Below are 15,399 nucleotides of genomic sequence, written 5' to 3'. Positions count from 1 at the left end.
ATCTCCATCCTCATATCTGTGCAGATACAGTTACAATCAAAATACAATTTAAAAATGTGTCATTTAGCAGTTGCTTTTCTCCAGAGTGACTTACATAAAGTGAAAGGCCGACTTGCCTATTAGACATCATGGAAAGTGGCCATGGAATTAGAGTGCTATGAGAACAAAGCTGACACTAATCATGACATCAGGGCCACATTAAAGTAATATAAATATTTGAATAACACATAACGGTTCCCAATGTGTTCGAAAGGCGTTCATTGACAAAGTAGTCTTTTAAGGTGCACCCCTTGTCTGTGTTAGGAGCCATTTGAGGACACCGTCTCCACAGTCCACCTTAAAATGTCAAGCGGGGGCCAATTTGGTTTCATCCTGTGAGCGGCGAGCCATAAATTACACATCACATCTGGATATAAAACATCTGGACAACAAAAGCCTGTGAGTCCTTCACAGTGAGGCAGCCGTGCAGAGCAGACGGACACCGGCTCTATCAGCGCAGAACCTCTCTCAAGGATGGCTTCTGCTCTCTTGCTCTGGGCTCTTCCTTTGCTGGTCACAGTGGCAGCACAGCCACAGTATAACACCATGGAAAGCATGCACCACGACATGCACGACATGGGTTGGATCAACGCCTATCGCCAGGGCTTCAACTTCCAGTGTCCTCACGGAGAGGTCCTGGTGGCCATCAGGAGCTACTTCAGTGAGGCAGAGGGCTCGGACCGCCTGTGGACCTTTGAGTGCCAACGCACCCCTGAGGGTCTGGGGGAGCCCACCGACTGCTGGTGGGACGACATCAGCCGCGCCGGTTTGGAGTGGTAGGTCCTCTGGGACAAGTGTTTCTCAACCTTTTTGGTTTGGAGTGGTAGGTCCTCTGGGACAAGTGTTTCTCAACCTTTTTTCTGCATGGGCACACTTTTCATGTCCCAAGAATCCATGGGCACACCAACATAATACGGGGGTGTAAATATCGTCACTGTCGGGAAGAAACCTTGTATCTCCAAGTTTCAAATTTTGTGTTTCAAACTTGTATCTCCAAGTTTCAAATTTCAAAGCCCTGCTTCATCATACAAGGCTGTCGCAACAACAGTAGTGAAAACAGCCGATCTACAAGCACACAACGCCTCGCACCGCGAGGCGCTGTGTGCTTGTAGATCGGCTGTTTTCACCAGTTTAAATCATTTTTAAATTGATAAATACAATACTGGCTTTCGAGCAGTTTCAAGGGGCACACTTGACCCTTCTCAGGGGCACACCAAAGGTCCCCAGGCACAGTGGTTGAGAAACACTGCTATAGGATGCCTAGATTTCTGATTTCATTCTTGTCTGTCTCATCTGCATATCAGACACGACATCAACAGAGTTGATATAATAATAATAATATTCCCTGCAAACATGACATTTGGGACAGTCAGCGACCACAGCAATGAATGGCTGGGATGCAAATTTAAACAGATGGTGCATTTCAGTCAGCTGTCCAAATGTGTTTGTTTTGTTACAGTGACAGAAGGCTATCTGCTGCTTGGTGGTGCCTCAAAAAGAACTCGCCGTCAATTTGGAACCTTACTAGACCTGACTTTGACCCGGTTGTCAAGGATTTTTTACCACCAAACACGGGGCTCTGAATTATCACCTCTGTTTCATGTCATTACTAATGGCATGAAACAGACACAAAAATCTAAAACTAATTTGGTTGTGTATCCAAGCTGTTGCTGTGCAAATAGATGTCAGAAAGTATTGACAGTATTCTTTCCAACTTCCCTTTCTATGGAGATTTCAATTTGATTAACCAGATAAAATGTTAATTTGTATTTGTGTCAGTAGATGTATTAAAATATGCATGAAAAAGAAAATGCTTGCCTGGTCCAAACTGGTATTTCAGGACAATAACTGACACATTGATAATACATTTCAGAGGAGCATATCTGAGCCATTCGAAAGTGGGTTCTTGTTCCAAATAACTTGGAGAAGTCTGATATGTTTGCATGGTTCCACTGATTAGTGCAAAGAAATACACTTTAAACTAATCAAAGAATGACCCTAACTGCGAGGGACAATTTGGTACTGTACTGGCAATGCAGTTACCAACTTTCTTTACCCAGTTATTGTCTCAGCCAGGCCGAAGGCGTGGCCGAGACTATGTTTTGCACCCTGTCTGTCCATCCGTACGTCCGTCTGATTAGGACATGGTCCAGCACCATTGGCCTTATCAACTGAAACTGTGCACACAAACCCCCTGGATACCAGAGCAGAACCTCTGCCCTGTTATAGTTTCTGGCCTGTTATAGCACCACGATTGTTGCAAAATAAATTTCTTTTATATTATACTTTTATAGATTTTGTCCAAACATCATGCACGCAAATCGGTTCACATTATCTCTATAGTCATGTGATCATCACGGAATCTGTCCGAGTGCTGGCCCACAATAACCTACCTGACCTGGCGGAGACCTACAGTACTGTATATGCTCCAAGGAGCACTGTTTATAGTTCAAGATGTTTCCAAACCTTTTGAAAATAGGAGATCTACAAGCTCACAGTGAGCTTGTAGAAGCTCACAGTGAGCAGTGAGCTGCTTGTAGAGCTTATTTTCGAATAGCTGGAGCATGGGTGGTTTTGTTGACCATTTAACCCTATTTTGGGTTAAATGGTCAACAAAGCCACCCATGTTGTTTTGGCACACACACAAAGAGACATCTCCGCACAAACCTAAATTGGAACATAAAAGAAGACAGCTGCAACCAGAGGAAACTGATTTTGGAATGCTGATAGGTTGTAAAACAAACTGGAAGACTTGTTTATTATCCTTTCCTTTTTTTACCCAGATGAAGAGGAAAAATGCCATGGTCCGTTTTTATACAATGACGTTTGCATTACATTTATTTAATATTCTACACCAACACAATGTAATTAAAAAATAAATAAAATATATTTAATATATTCATATAATATAATATAACATTGCTTTGCAGATGAATGCATGACACTGGAAAATTCCACAGACCAAGACAAAGTGGTTTCTCTTCTTCTTAACCAGGAGCTCAATAATTTCTCAGGAGGAGAGAACAAAACCACCAATAGTTGTTCACAAACAATGCATGTTTATCACCGAGAGTGGACTAATTAAAAGATTAATACGTTCCCATCGAGTCATAGCAGCATGAAACAATCTAAGCTGTATTAATTCATTGCAGTGCCACAATAAACCCACTGTTATGTCATTCTCCTCAGTTTATCCTTCATTCTTATTGTGATTCCCCTAGCATACTATGGCAGAGTGCTCTGAAACAACGATACATTGTCTGACCCCTCAAAAATATAATTTTTCAGGTATTGTCAAAGCAACTTGGGTCAATCCGTCTGTAATATGGATCACTGGTATCACCAGATCACCAGGATACTGCTCCAAAACCCACACATGTGTTCTCATTACTCAGTAACATCTTCCTCCAGCGGATTTCAGCAAACTGCATCCAATTGGCTTTTTCAGTAACTTTTGCTGAACTGACGCCACTGCACTGCATTGAGACTGTGGCAAACATGGGGCAGGATGCCAGTGCCATGACAGCAGAGCAGGGTTGGCAAGACAAAGGATTGGAGACAAAAAACAGTCAGAGTAGATGGGATGAGCAAAGGCTATGAACTGGCGGCTAGGGCATTCACCAAATATTCAAATATTCGAATATCAAAGTCACTATTTTCACAATGTTCGCCTCTTGCTTACTTAATATTTGACAGTTTGGCCAGTCCTGTCGAATATTCGACTATTCGAATACTTTGAGGTCGAATATTCGTGAATGCCCTACTGGCGGCAAAGTGACACACAGGGCTGAGTATTTGTAGAGGTCTTGATTATGGAAAAGGCTGGCGGGGGTCTAATCTGACTCCACTCTCCCAATCACTCACACACATGACATCACTGTGTATACATGCACGTGCGTCGTGCGTGCGCACATGCACACGCACACATGCGTGCGTGGAGAGGGAGAAAGAGAGCCACTGGGGGAGTGGAAGCACGTCACGCTAAGTAGGGGATGTGGTAGCATGTGACGTCACAGGAGTAGACTCAATAATGGATGTGTTTTATCCTCTAGGGAGAACTAGATAATGGCCTGACATTTTACATGCAGCCAATTAACGAGGTTATAATATTCTGTGAGCCCTGCGCCAAATGATTTACTGTAACGTCATATGGGCCTACAGTATTTCAGTCTGTTATGATCACTCTGATTAATTTGACAGAGTTTTGAATCCAGTTATCATCCATGTCTAGCTGGACAGCAATGTTTGGGTGGTTCATGCTCTGTTACATTTATTTTAAATAGGCTATCACTCACTGTAAAGGCATTTGAAGGGTTAGGTCAATAAAACATAGTTACTTACTTTGCATACTTACTTACTCTTTCCTTTAAGTAGGTACAACACATCTCAACTAAAGAGTTTTAAACAGTATGAATGTGTGTACAATACAGTATCTGCACTGTATTATACCTTTCTTGTGGTGTTTAAGTGTGCGTGAGTTTCACCCACCTCTCTTCACTTGGGTTGAGGTTTAGGGCTGTCACGATATGACATTTTACATGACGATTAATTGTCACTCAAATAATTGGCGATTAACGATTTAATTGTGTATTTGTCGTTGATAATTACATTTCTGTTTGGCTTTTAGGCTTTGAAGTTGCATATGGTAGATATGACACATAACCTAAATATACAAATACATTACTGACATATTTGACAACTTACTACTTAAAAAATAACATTGATAGTGGAAATAGCCGATCTACAAGCTCACAACGCGTCGCGATGCGACGCGTTGTGAGCTTGTAGATCTGCTATTTCCACTGTTTCTGACATTTTTCAACATTCACAATTATGACGATTATGACAAAATAATTGCGATAATGTCAAATAATCACGATTAGACGATTATGTAATAATTGTGACAGCCCTAGTTGAGGTAAAAGACAGAAGGTGGGCTGCATGGGGGTTGGGAGGGTTCACTGAGGAAGGTGTTGGACCTTCTCCTCTTACGTTGCAATAACAAACTGCTCCTTTTGGCCTCTGATTATCAAACAGCAGCAACAACAACACACACAAAAGAATCTGCATCCCATCACATGTTGTAGAATACACACAGTACACCTGTAGTCTGCGCAACTAGTACTGTTTTTGTTAGGGTAATTGGATTTGACCATCTGTAAATGCTGAATATTCTAAATGTGTTTTAAGATGTTTAACCTGTAAATTATTTTCTCTTTTTGCCGAATGATTGCATATTAATATGATGACATTCCAAGATTAGGGATGCTAGAGAGAAAATAATGTATTTGTTAACTCAAATCTTTGACTGCATCAGGCACTGAAAAGATTGCAATTGGATATTTTCAGTGTTTGATTTAGCAGGAATCCAATTTAGCAGTGATCCAAAAAAGTGATTTTTTTTTTTTTATCTAATCCAAGAGGTTCCTAATAACAAGGATCGCCATGTAATTTGTATTCAGCAAATGTCTAGAAGTAATCTGACCCAACCCCACCCTGCAACAGTATCCATGCTCCATTGTTTCTGATTTGTTTGTGTGCTCGTTAAAGCATGAGTCCAATCCACAAGCATCCAAAGACAGTGAATCAAAAAGCGCCACACTCTGAAGGGTCTCTAGTCACGCCACACTTCCCTCCTGTTACCGTAGCTGTCTGTTTGAGTTACTCTCTGCTCTGTTGGGAAAGGCCTAACCTATCCTTATTGGCTGCATGGCTGTGGGCTGTGCTTGTGTTGCCATGACAAAGGCCTGCAGCTCACGGCACTCCGGTTGCTCTGGGCTTGGTATTCAGAGTGCTGTTGTGATGACATCTAATTGTAAGGGTCATAAACAATTGGCACTGTCAACAAACCAGTATTTACATCCAATCTCTGCCAGGGAGGAGACACCCGGCCCTGAGCAACCCACCTGCTCCATTGTGCCCTTGGTTTTGTTATCTTCTTGAACAGTTTGCTCACTTGTGCCTTGTTACCTACCTCTTAGTTTTTTGGGGGGACCCATTTAGGTCTAGAACTATTGAATGCTTTAACCAGTGAAAAATAGCAGATATACAAGCTCACAGCGTGGCACCGAGTGCCGCGCTGCGAGCTTGTAGATCTGCTATTTTTGAAAAAGTCGTGAAAATGTGTGCAAATCTTTGAATATGTGTATTTTCAAAGGGAACGTTTAACTCAAATTTTGCTTCTGGGTGGTCCCTGGAACTAAATATTTTGAGATGGGGGTCCGTGTCCAAATAAATATCATTTTGGGGGTCCTTCACATGAAAAGGTTTGAGAACCACTGACATAGTAGTCTCTCAAGAGCAGACTAACTGAGCTCCAGTTAAGTGAAAAGGACCTTTTCTTTGACGATGGCTATAGCCAGATTGCTGACATAGAAGCATAGGGTTTTTCCAAAAACCTTAGAAGGATTCAAAAGACACTTATAGAATCGGGTCAAAATTCAAATTTTCATGATTTTTTCAAAAATAGCAGATCTACAAGCTCGCAGCGCGGCACTCGGTGCCGCGCTGTGAGCTTGTATATCTGCTATTTTTCAATAGTTAAAGCATAAAATAATAATACACTATAATGTGTACCCGTTCTAAATGGGTTAAATACAAATAAAAGCTCTCTAAAACATTCATTCACACAATGAGTGATCAAATAATTGATGTATATATATTATTTATACTGTATTTTTATCATTCACTAACATTATGCCTCTTTGCAGGACTTCAACATGCACCAAAAATGGCTTGGTCGCAGGCGTACAAAGCAAGTACTTTGAAGCAGTTCTTGACCGGGAATGGCAGTTCTACTGCTGCCATTATGGCCGCCGGTGTCCCTACTCCTGCTGGTACGTTCCAACAGGGCCGATGGTGATGCTTCTGAACCTAAAACTCACCACTACACACTATTAATCATGAAGATCTACAGTATGTCCCTTTGTCCCAATTGTCCCATACCTGTTACACTGTTCTAGGGACCTTATGAACACTGCACCTGCTGCTACTTATAATTTTGCCTCATGGTGGCACGTTTATGTACACATATGCATAAAATGCTATTGTTTTAAACATCATGTCCATACCTGCTACTTCATATGTTATTTGGGGTTTCTATCCAGTGATTTTCTCCCTGATCTTGCTCTTGCTCTTACTCTATCTCTATCTTCTTCTCTTTTCACAAAATGTAATAATAACAAAACAAGTATTTCACCCACTTCTTTATACCTGTAAAGCTGTGATGTAACAATACAGTTGATTCTGATTCTACGTCATCCATACAGGAAGACCTCTGATGTCCCTGCACACCTCAGGGAAGAGGCTGAGATGGTTGTCCCTAGTTACGGCTATTTCATCAGGGGTGCCCAGACCACTTTCAGCGGTGTACTCAGGTTTGCTGATGACTCGTTCTTCTCTTACATTCCAAATAACTCCTTACAAAAGTGTGGTGGGGCAAAAACATGGGTCTTAAAACTACCCTGAAATTGTTCAAATCTTGTACATGTCCTGTTCTCATGGCTAAAGTAGAGGAAACGATACTTCAGCACAGAGGTCTCTGGGACCAGGGGTTATAGTAAAATTAGAGCTGGGAATCAAAGAAAAGTTGAATAACCCAGTAATTCATGAATGTTGAAATGACAGGAGTTTCTCTTTTGCTTGATTTCAGGGATCGTCAGTGGAAGTACATCTTGTGCCGGATGACAGAATTTGAGTGTGAATTTGAGAACTTATAGATTTCAAAAGATTTGAGCAGTATTTGATACACATTTATATTAATTTTACATTACAATAATACCATGTACTGTAATATAATCACATCTGTACTCAAAGTATTATACCTTATATAACATGAGATAATCATTTGGATTCAGACAAAGGTTAACGTTTTGATTTGATTTGTCTTTTATAAATGTTAACATTGACATACACAATCATTATTGAATGAATGTTACTTGTTTAGCAGGCAAAATAAAGTAGGGCATTGGATATCCCACAAGCCACTTGGGTGGCTTGACTGCATTTATCTGAATGAGTATATGGAGCGTCGCCATAGTTCAGGCTAGCCTGGCTTAGCCCGACTCTATACTAATGCAGCTAACTGCAGTATAGATCCCCACCTTGTTTTAACATCGTTGGATTGTGTCTAGCTGAGCTACAGGCTAAGTTCAGGCAGCCAAGGAAGTCAAACTGGTCCCACGCTCATTCACCCTCCAGTTACATACGCCCACAAACGTATTGGTTCAACTACGTAGTCCATACATGGGCAACTGGCGGCCCTTCACTTAACGCGGCCGTAGGTTAACATCGGAATACTATAGTATTATTGATTTCAGCTGTTCCAATTCCAAACATGCAAACATGACCTGCTTTAATTACTTCAGTCTATATTAGTATTTTATTAGTATTTTTATTGTATTTCTTTTATGTCCAATGTATTTGTATGTATGTTCATAAAGTTAACATGAGTATAACTATATGCATTTGAAATTAAATACAATTTCTACTTTTCATAATTCTAATTAAAAAATAGCAAAAGATTATTCAGGATTCCAATTAAAAAATAGTTTTTTTTACGTGTTTTGAGCTTGTAAATCGTCTAATTTTGCTACTTTTGTGTGACATAGAATGACGAAGTAGGGCATTAATTTATTAAAAACTTTAAAATACAGGTTTCTGCCTGTCGTGCCCGGCAGTATATGCAATGTGTAGCCCTCTGGAGTCAGTGTGGAAATATAGTGTCCCTCTCCATCATCAAAGTTTCCCTCCCCTGTCCCCACGTAGTCGCAGTCTAAGCAGACCAACATGCTCAGCATATCCCTCATACCACTCATCTGTGATCAAACTCCCTCCAACCTCCTCCTGTAGTTGCATTTAGGTTTGTCACTATGTCAGCATGTCATTCAATGCGGGTTGGGTTCATATGTGTAGTATCATGTTCTTTTAATATCAGAGCGCCTTTAGGTTCTGCCCTTGAGGGGTTCATATGTCTACTATCATGTTATGTAACATCTGTGTATCTTATGGCTTTGGGGATTTCTCATGCTTGCAAAGAATGTTCTGGAGTATCGCAGGACCAGAGCCACAAAGTCAAATACAATGCATAATATCATCACAATAAATTGTTTTTTTTTACAGTGTCCTGACTGACCTGATCTCCTTTGGAAGTGTGGGTCAGCAGTATCTTACTAGTCATTCTGTTATCTGTTGTGTTGGTCATGTTGGTGGAAAACATTGCCCTTGGCATGCAAGACTTATTGTGTAAGATCCAGTGACTGATATTGTCTCGTGTAGTAGAGTAGAGCAGTGTTTCTCAAACATTTTGTGCAAAAAGGCACACCGTTTTATTGCTCTGTAAACATTTACTTTAATTTACTAATAGTAACATTTCACCGATTAAGCCCTATTTCATATCTTGAAAAAGTTCTCAAATATAAAAAAGCAACACAAAATGTTTATAGTTGTATATACTGTATTGTAATAATAAGTGGTTGTCACAAAATCCCAAGACACCTGGATTTGTCTTGGTTTTGCCACTGTGGAAGGTGATACATTTAAAACACTTTCACTTGTCACTTGCCTCCACTTATTGTACTGAAATGTACAGTTTGTGTCACGCTGGTGTATAAAACTGGGATTAAAAATGTCACTGCGTTTGCTTGTGTTATAAGTCTGTAGTTGGTCTACTGCTGTAGGTACGGTTTGAGTTGCAGGACTCATACTCAGAGGAAGTCCACTTATAGGGGCCAGCCTTATAATTCAACTAAATCTGATTGATAAAAGAACAGACCAGACAGAGAGATGCTACACTTGTGCAACATGCTGTGTATTAGTATAGGACCAAACTTTGACCTTGTTCTGTGACCTTTGATCTTTGACCAATTAGATTGTTCTTTTGAAACATTTTGACAATTTTGAAAGCTTGCCCAAAACACCAGCGTTAATGTGTCTAACATCTTCTTTTTTTATAACGGTGCCTCCACCCCCTCTCCTCCTGCGATATCCTCCAGGAAATCCAATCGTTGTTGTCAGGTGGAAACCTTGTATGTCCAAAACCTTTTTTTTTTTTTTTTTTTTTTTTTTTTTATCATTTAAAAAATGATTAAGAAAAATAGCTGATCTACAAGCACACAATGCCTCGCACCGCAAGGCGTTGTGTGCTTGTACGGTACGTCTGCTATTGTATGATTGAAGCAGGGCTTTTATTACTTTACAAAAAAACATACACATTTGAAACTTGGAGATACGAGGTGATGACAGTGACGAATTATGGTTCAGAGTTTGAAAACAAAAGGGTCATACAGTTCATACTGCTGAGATCTAATGTCACATAGCCAAGGTGTCTTTTGTTAAGTTTGAGACACAATAACACATTGCCTTTCATTACGGAGGCGTGAGTGAGCACTAAATAGCTATCTATCTAGTTAAATGCTGTGTGGGAAATGGTCAGACGGAATATTCTCACTGAAATCATCCAAGCTGCAGGGTTTGAAGGGTTTCTGGTGCTCAGACAGTTATGCCTGATTCATTCATACTTGGATGCTCATCGTGATTCGTGTTGTTTACCGAAAATAGCAGCTCACAACACATCGTGCTGCTTGTAGAACATCTGATTTCGGTTCACGACACCTGCACGCAACTATTAAGTATAAGGCACAGATCATTTTGACCTGGGTTCGAATCCAACCCCCATCTTGTCTTGTATGTCTCCCCTCTGTCTCTGCCCTTGGGGTTTCTGTCACTATGCCTATCTGAAAGAAAGCTTAGAAAATCCAAATAATAAATCTAAAAAAGAGACAATTCATGGAGGATAAACTCAACCATATCTCTACCCCACTCTCCTCTTTTCAAGAGATGCTCAGAGGCCAACAGCAGAGGACTGTGGTCAGCGCTATGCAACTCCCAAGTTGTAATTTAGAGCCTGGCGGTTTGGCCGATACATCGGACATTATTTGACTTGTTTTGACGATAAAGCCAGAGAGGCCAGAGTCAGACTGATATGTTTTGGACATGTACAGAGGAGGGATAGTGAGTATATCGGTAGGATGCTGAGGTTGGAACTTCCAGGCAGGAGGCCTAGAGGAAGATGTCATAACATTTTCAAAAGTTTAAAAACATTTTTAAAAATAGCAGTTCTGCGAACGTACAAGATTACATATTGTTGAATAGAGTTTAAACAAAGTTATGTTTATGTGTGAATTTAGGGGTTCCAAATTGATTTAAAGATTTTGCACTTACATAAAAAATATTGGTCAGAACAAAGGTAATCGGTGGTCTAGGACTCTCCAAAACGGGGATTGGCACCGGGCTCTAGTCGTAAATTAATGTGTCATTGGCGTCTGCATAAGGGGCACCATGCTATAGAGCTCAGCTCACTAAACTTAACTTGTGTAAAGTGTGCGTGTGGGTGACTACATGAGGTCTGGGAACCGGCGACTGGTTGTTTTCATTCAACCCATTCACAACCAGACTAGTAGATTTCACTTCCCCGCTGAACTCTGCGAAGTGTGGGCCGCCATCTATTCTGGGTCTAATGGAGTAAGCTGGGCACCGGCCAGTTAGCTCCACAGCATCTTGAAAAGAACTGGGTGCTCCGCCAGTGGCTTTCAGCACTGTTTGTTTATGGCAACTGCAGTCTAGAGGCCCCGAGCCAAGTTCCACAGCATGACAGCTGTCCCCAGAGCCACTGGCTGAGGGCAGGACACACGCTAACAGAAGCCTCCTGTCCTTGGGGGGGACTCATGGTCCCTTTGGTGGAAGAGTCCTTCCTCAGCGGACGGATGGGGATACATCTCCTCTTCTGTAACAGTTACCATTCCATTCTGTCCTCATTCCGGCCTACTTTAACTACAGTTGGACAATAAAGCTATCTTTTTCTAAATAGTATTGAAATGATCTATAATTAAAGCCCATGGAATGAGCCACAGAGCTGTTAAAGTCCCCTAACTGCAATCACTGTGGGAATCTATAGTTAGGCAGCATATAATTACGTTCTAACTACTGTAGGAATTAACGCCAACTGAGCTCCTTATGACGGAGTTTCATCCTCTAATGAAATCTGTCAAATGTTTTACATGAGGGTAACCTCTGTCTTCATTATGAATAACAATATTTAAATGTCCTTCAGTGACATAACACTACCTACATTTAATTTAATTTAGATAATGCAATCTTTGTAATGGCATTGAAGTAAACAGAAACCTGAATACAACAGTCAGCATGTGCTCCATTTATTACAGCAATTACCATTACAGTTTATTATTAGCAATCTGTGTACAAATATGTTTTGTTGGGCTACAAAAAACATGATATACATTGTTGGCACAATTGATTTGTTGAATAGAGGAGTCCCGCACACTGTCTTCACTTGCAAATAGTTTATTTAGGCAACGTTTCGGTCGTTCAGACCTTCACCAGGCATGAAGACCGAAACGTTGCCTAAATAAACTATTTGTGAAGACAGTATGCGGGACTCCATTCCTCTATTCATCAAGTTCACTGTTCCGACGACCGACGCACCTTTCCTTGTAGGTGTGCATAAGGACTTCTCTTCTACAATTGATTTATTAAAATGTATCATACATCATAATACGAGAATGACTTGTCAGCTTGGCTTCTTTTTTTCTTTTTTTCCATTTATTTTGTATTGAATTTTCCTTGTTTCCATGAACACAGCAACAGAACAGGAAAACAAACATGAAAGAAAAGAAGAAAATGAAAACCAGCACATACATACAACCAAACAAACAGTATTACACACATAAATACCGAAAGGGGAGATATCTCATTCACTTATTACTGTAGTTACTATGCAAACAGCACTATTGGTTTTCCAAACATGTGAATAATTTCCAATAAGAATTATTGAAAATAATAGAGTCTCAGCTAACCTATGAATTACGAATCAAACATAATTTTGAACACATAATCAATAACGTGTAAATTGATTACATTTTGAAAGTTACCCTAAAGTTAATACAATCTTCAGTTTGTTATGATGAAGTAGCTAATTAGGATAATAATAACTACTAATCTATGTAATTCACAATAATAGGAAAATGAATACGGTCAAATTCCTCAAGTCAAACACCTTATAGACGGGCTACACCACAAACAGAATACATAAACATATTGATTGTCCGCTGTGAGTTAGATACATCGTTCTCCAACGCAACTGCCAAGCCTTTTCTCTATGAATTTTCCCAGAACAAAGACGTTCCTTTTGAAAAGCCAACTTCACAAACAACATTCAGACATCCAAAACAAATCTGGATTCTTATATATTTTTTCAAATAAAGAATTGTACAGTGGACGGTGAAAAAACGAAATCAAACTCATCCTCCACAACTCCCAGATCACAAAGAACACATCATCGCTTATACAGTATATGCAAAGATAGATACAGGTGAAATAGAATTCATCTGTTTCTGTTGAAATAGAAATCTTTATACACAGTTAGAGTGAATGTTCATCTACATCTCAAAATATCAGTGCAATGTCACGGCCCGCTCCGCAAACTTTGACCATGTTCGTCAACCTTTGGGTGTTTTGTTTGTCTGATATACATCTACTTAGGTTCTGTAGCTCTGTGTTTAGTATGTTCTGTGTCTACTAGGTCTTAGTTTTGTTGTTCTGTTCTTCCCCAGGTGTTTCACTTTCTTGTGTCTTATTTTGTAGTATTGTTCCGATGCTTCCTCTTTGCCCTTGTAGCTGTTACCTGTCTTGTCTAACCACCCTGATTATTGTTAACCTTAATCACTGTGTCTTGTTTGTCTGTAAACTCTCTGTGTAGTCAGTTCATTGTCAGTTGATCATTCAAATGTTAGTGTGAGTACTTAAATGTTTTGGGGCATTCAGCCTTTTGCCTCTTGTTTTGTTCCTAGTTATGTTTGACCTGTCCTGTTTCTGGAGAACCTGTGGTGAACATACGTTAATAAACCCCTTTGAATTGATCTGTTTTGGCCTCAGTCGTCTTGCATTTGGGTCCAACTCCTCGCTCACCATGACATGCAATCCAAATCCAATCCAATACTCACCAATCGAGTCTAAATTAAACAAGTATGCATGTGATGTTTGTCTTTTGAAGCCCAAACCCCCTGAGTTGGTATGTCAGTCAATTGAGAGCTCAGAGCCAGTTAGTACAGTAGATGACAGGCTACATTAGCCACGGTCCACAGAAGGCTGAGCTGACAAACAAGGATCTTCCATTGGCTAGAGGATGACCAGTGGAAGAAGCTGTGAAATTTGAAACCCCTAACTGTCTGAACCAAGTTTAGTGAGAGTAATAACTGTGAAAAAGCCTTAATTTAAAATGGTTGTGAGTGACCTTAAAACATGTTGATACTTGTATGTTTAATCGTATTATGAAGTGAGGAGAGCAGGAACCAGAGAGGTTTCAGTCAAAATTGAGCTTTACCTTAAATAGAAATCAATGGCTGAGCAGCTGAGGTATTTTTTTGGTTTTGTTTTTTTACATTTTGTAAAAAAGAAAGGGGAAAAAAAGGGTGAGAGCACACCATCCTCAACTAGACAAGGATGAAAGGTTTGCTTCAGAAGAAACAGATGCGTGAGTGTACAGCAAAAGGATTGTGCAGTGCAGGGGGAGCCCGGGTAAGGAGAGCCCATGGTGAGTGACCCTGACCCAGCCCCAGGCCAGCAGAGACAGCCTGTTTATTCTAGGAAGCCTCTACCCGCCTCTCGCTGCTCCCACTCGGGGATAAGAACAGCTGCCTCACTTCATGTCTGACAACTAATACAGACGCTGCTTGCATGTGTGAGTGTGTGTACGTGCTCACGCCAACGGTGACAAGTGCACTGAGTTCTGAAGAGTCCGGGCCTTATACAGTACCTATCTGTTGCAAAACACACCTTCAAATGTTTTTTGCAATGTGTTGTGAGCTTGTAGATTGTTATTCATCATATAACGCGAAGGATATAGGGCTTAAGTGGTTGAAAGAGGGATCAGTTTTATAGAGCTCTTTGAATGGTATAGTATTGGGGCAATATCACACCGTTGATGTGCGTTTTCGTTTGTTGTTGAAGGATTAGGGGTCCATAGAGTTATGGGGGTCCGTGGCCCAATGCATACCAAATGAAAACGTTTGAAACCACTGGTCTAAATAGCCGCCATTACATCATATTTCTATGATGTCTAGGTTGCCTTTTGCTGTAAGCCTCAAACAAGTGCACGGTCACACAGAGGGTGGCCATGACATCATAGGACTAAACTTTTCAGCACCACTTTTGGGCCATTTCAGAAATACTGGAGACCAGGGGTCTTCAACAGGGGGTCCGGGACCCCCAGGGGGTCCTCAGAGTTAGTACAGGGGGTCCTCCAAATCTTTGTGTGATAGAAACTTTTTTTTTTATTAAACACTT

General features: G+C 40.5%; 1 protein-coding gene across 1 annotated transcript; it reads left to right on the top strand.

The window, feature by feature from the left end:
- Positions 1-513: 513 nt before the first annotated feature.
- On the top strand, positions 514-7,757 carry dpt (dermatopontin; the record flags this gene model as incomplete). Its single annotated transcript, XM_080733086.1, has 4 exons — positions 514-815; positions 6,750-6,875; positions 7,308-7,415; positions 7,691-7,757. The coding sequence occupies 4 exons, from the start codon at positions 514-516 to the stop codon at positions 7,755-7,757; spliced, it is 603 nt and encodes a 200-aa protein (XP_080589212.1).
- Between the last annotated feature and the right edge of the window lie 7,642 nt (positions 7,758-15,399).

This window comes from Nannobrachium achirus, assembly GCF_963921795.1.
Source record: "Nannobrachium achirus genome assembly, chromosome: 1".
Lineage (NCBI taxonomy): Eukaryota > Metazoa > Chordata > Actinopteri > Myctophiformes > Myctophidae > Nannobrachium > Nannobrachium achirus.
This window is presented reverse-complemented; position numbering and strand designations above follow the sequence as displayed.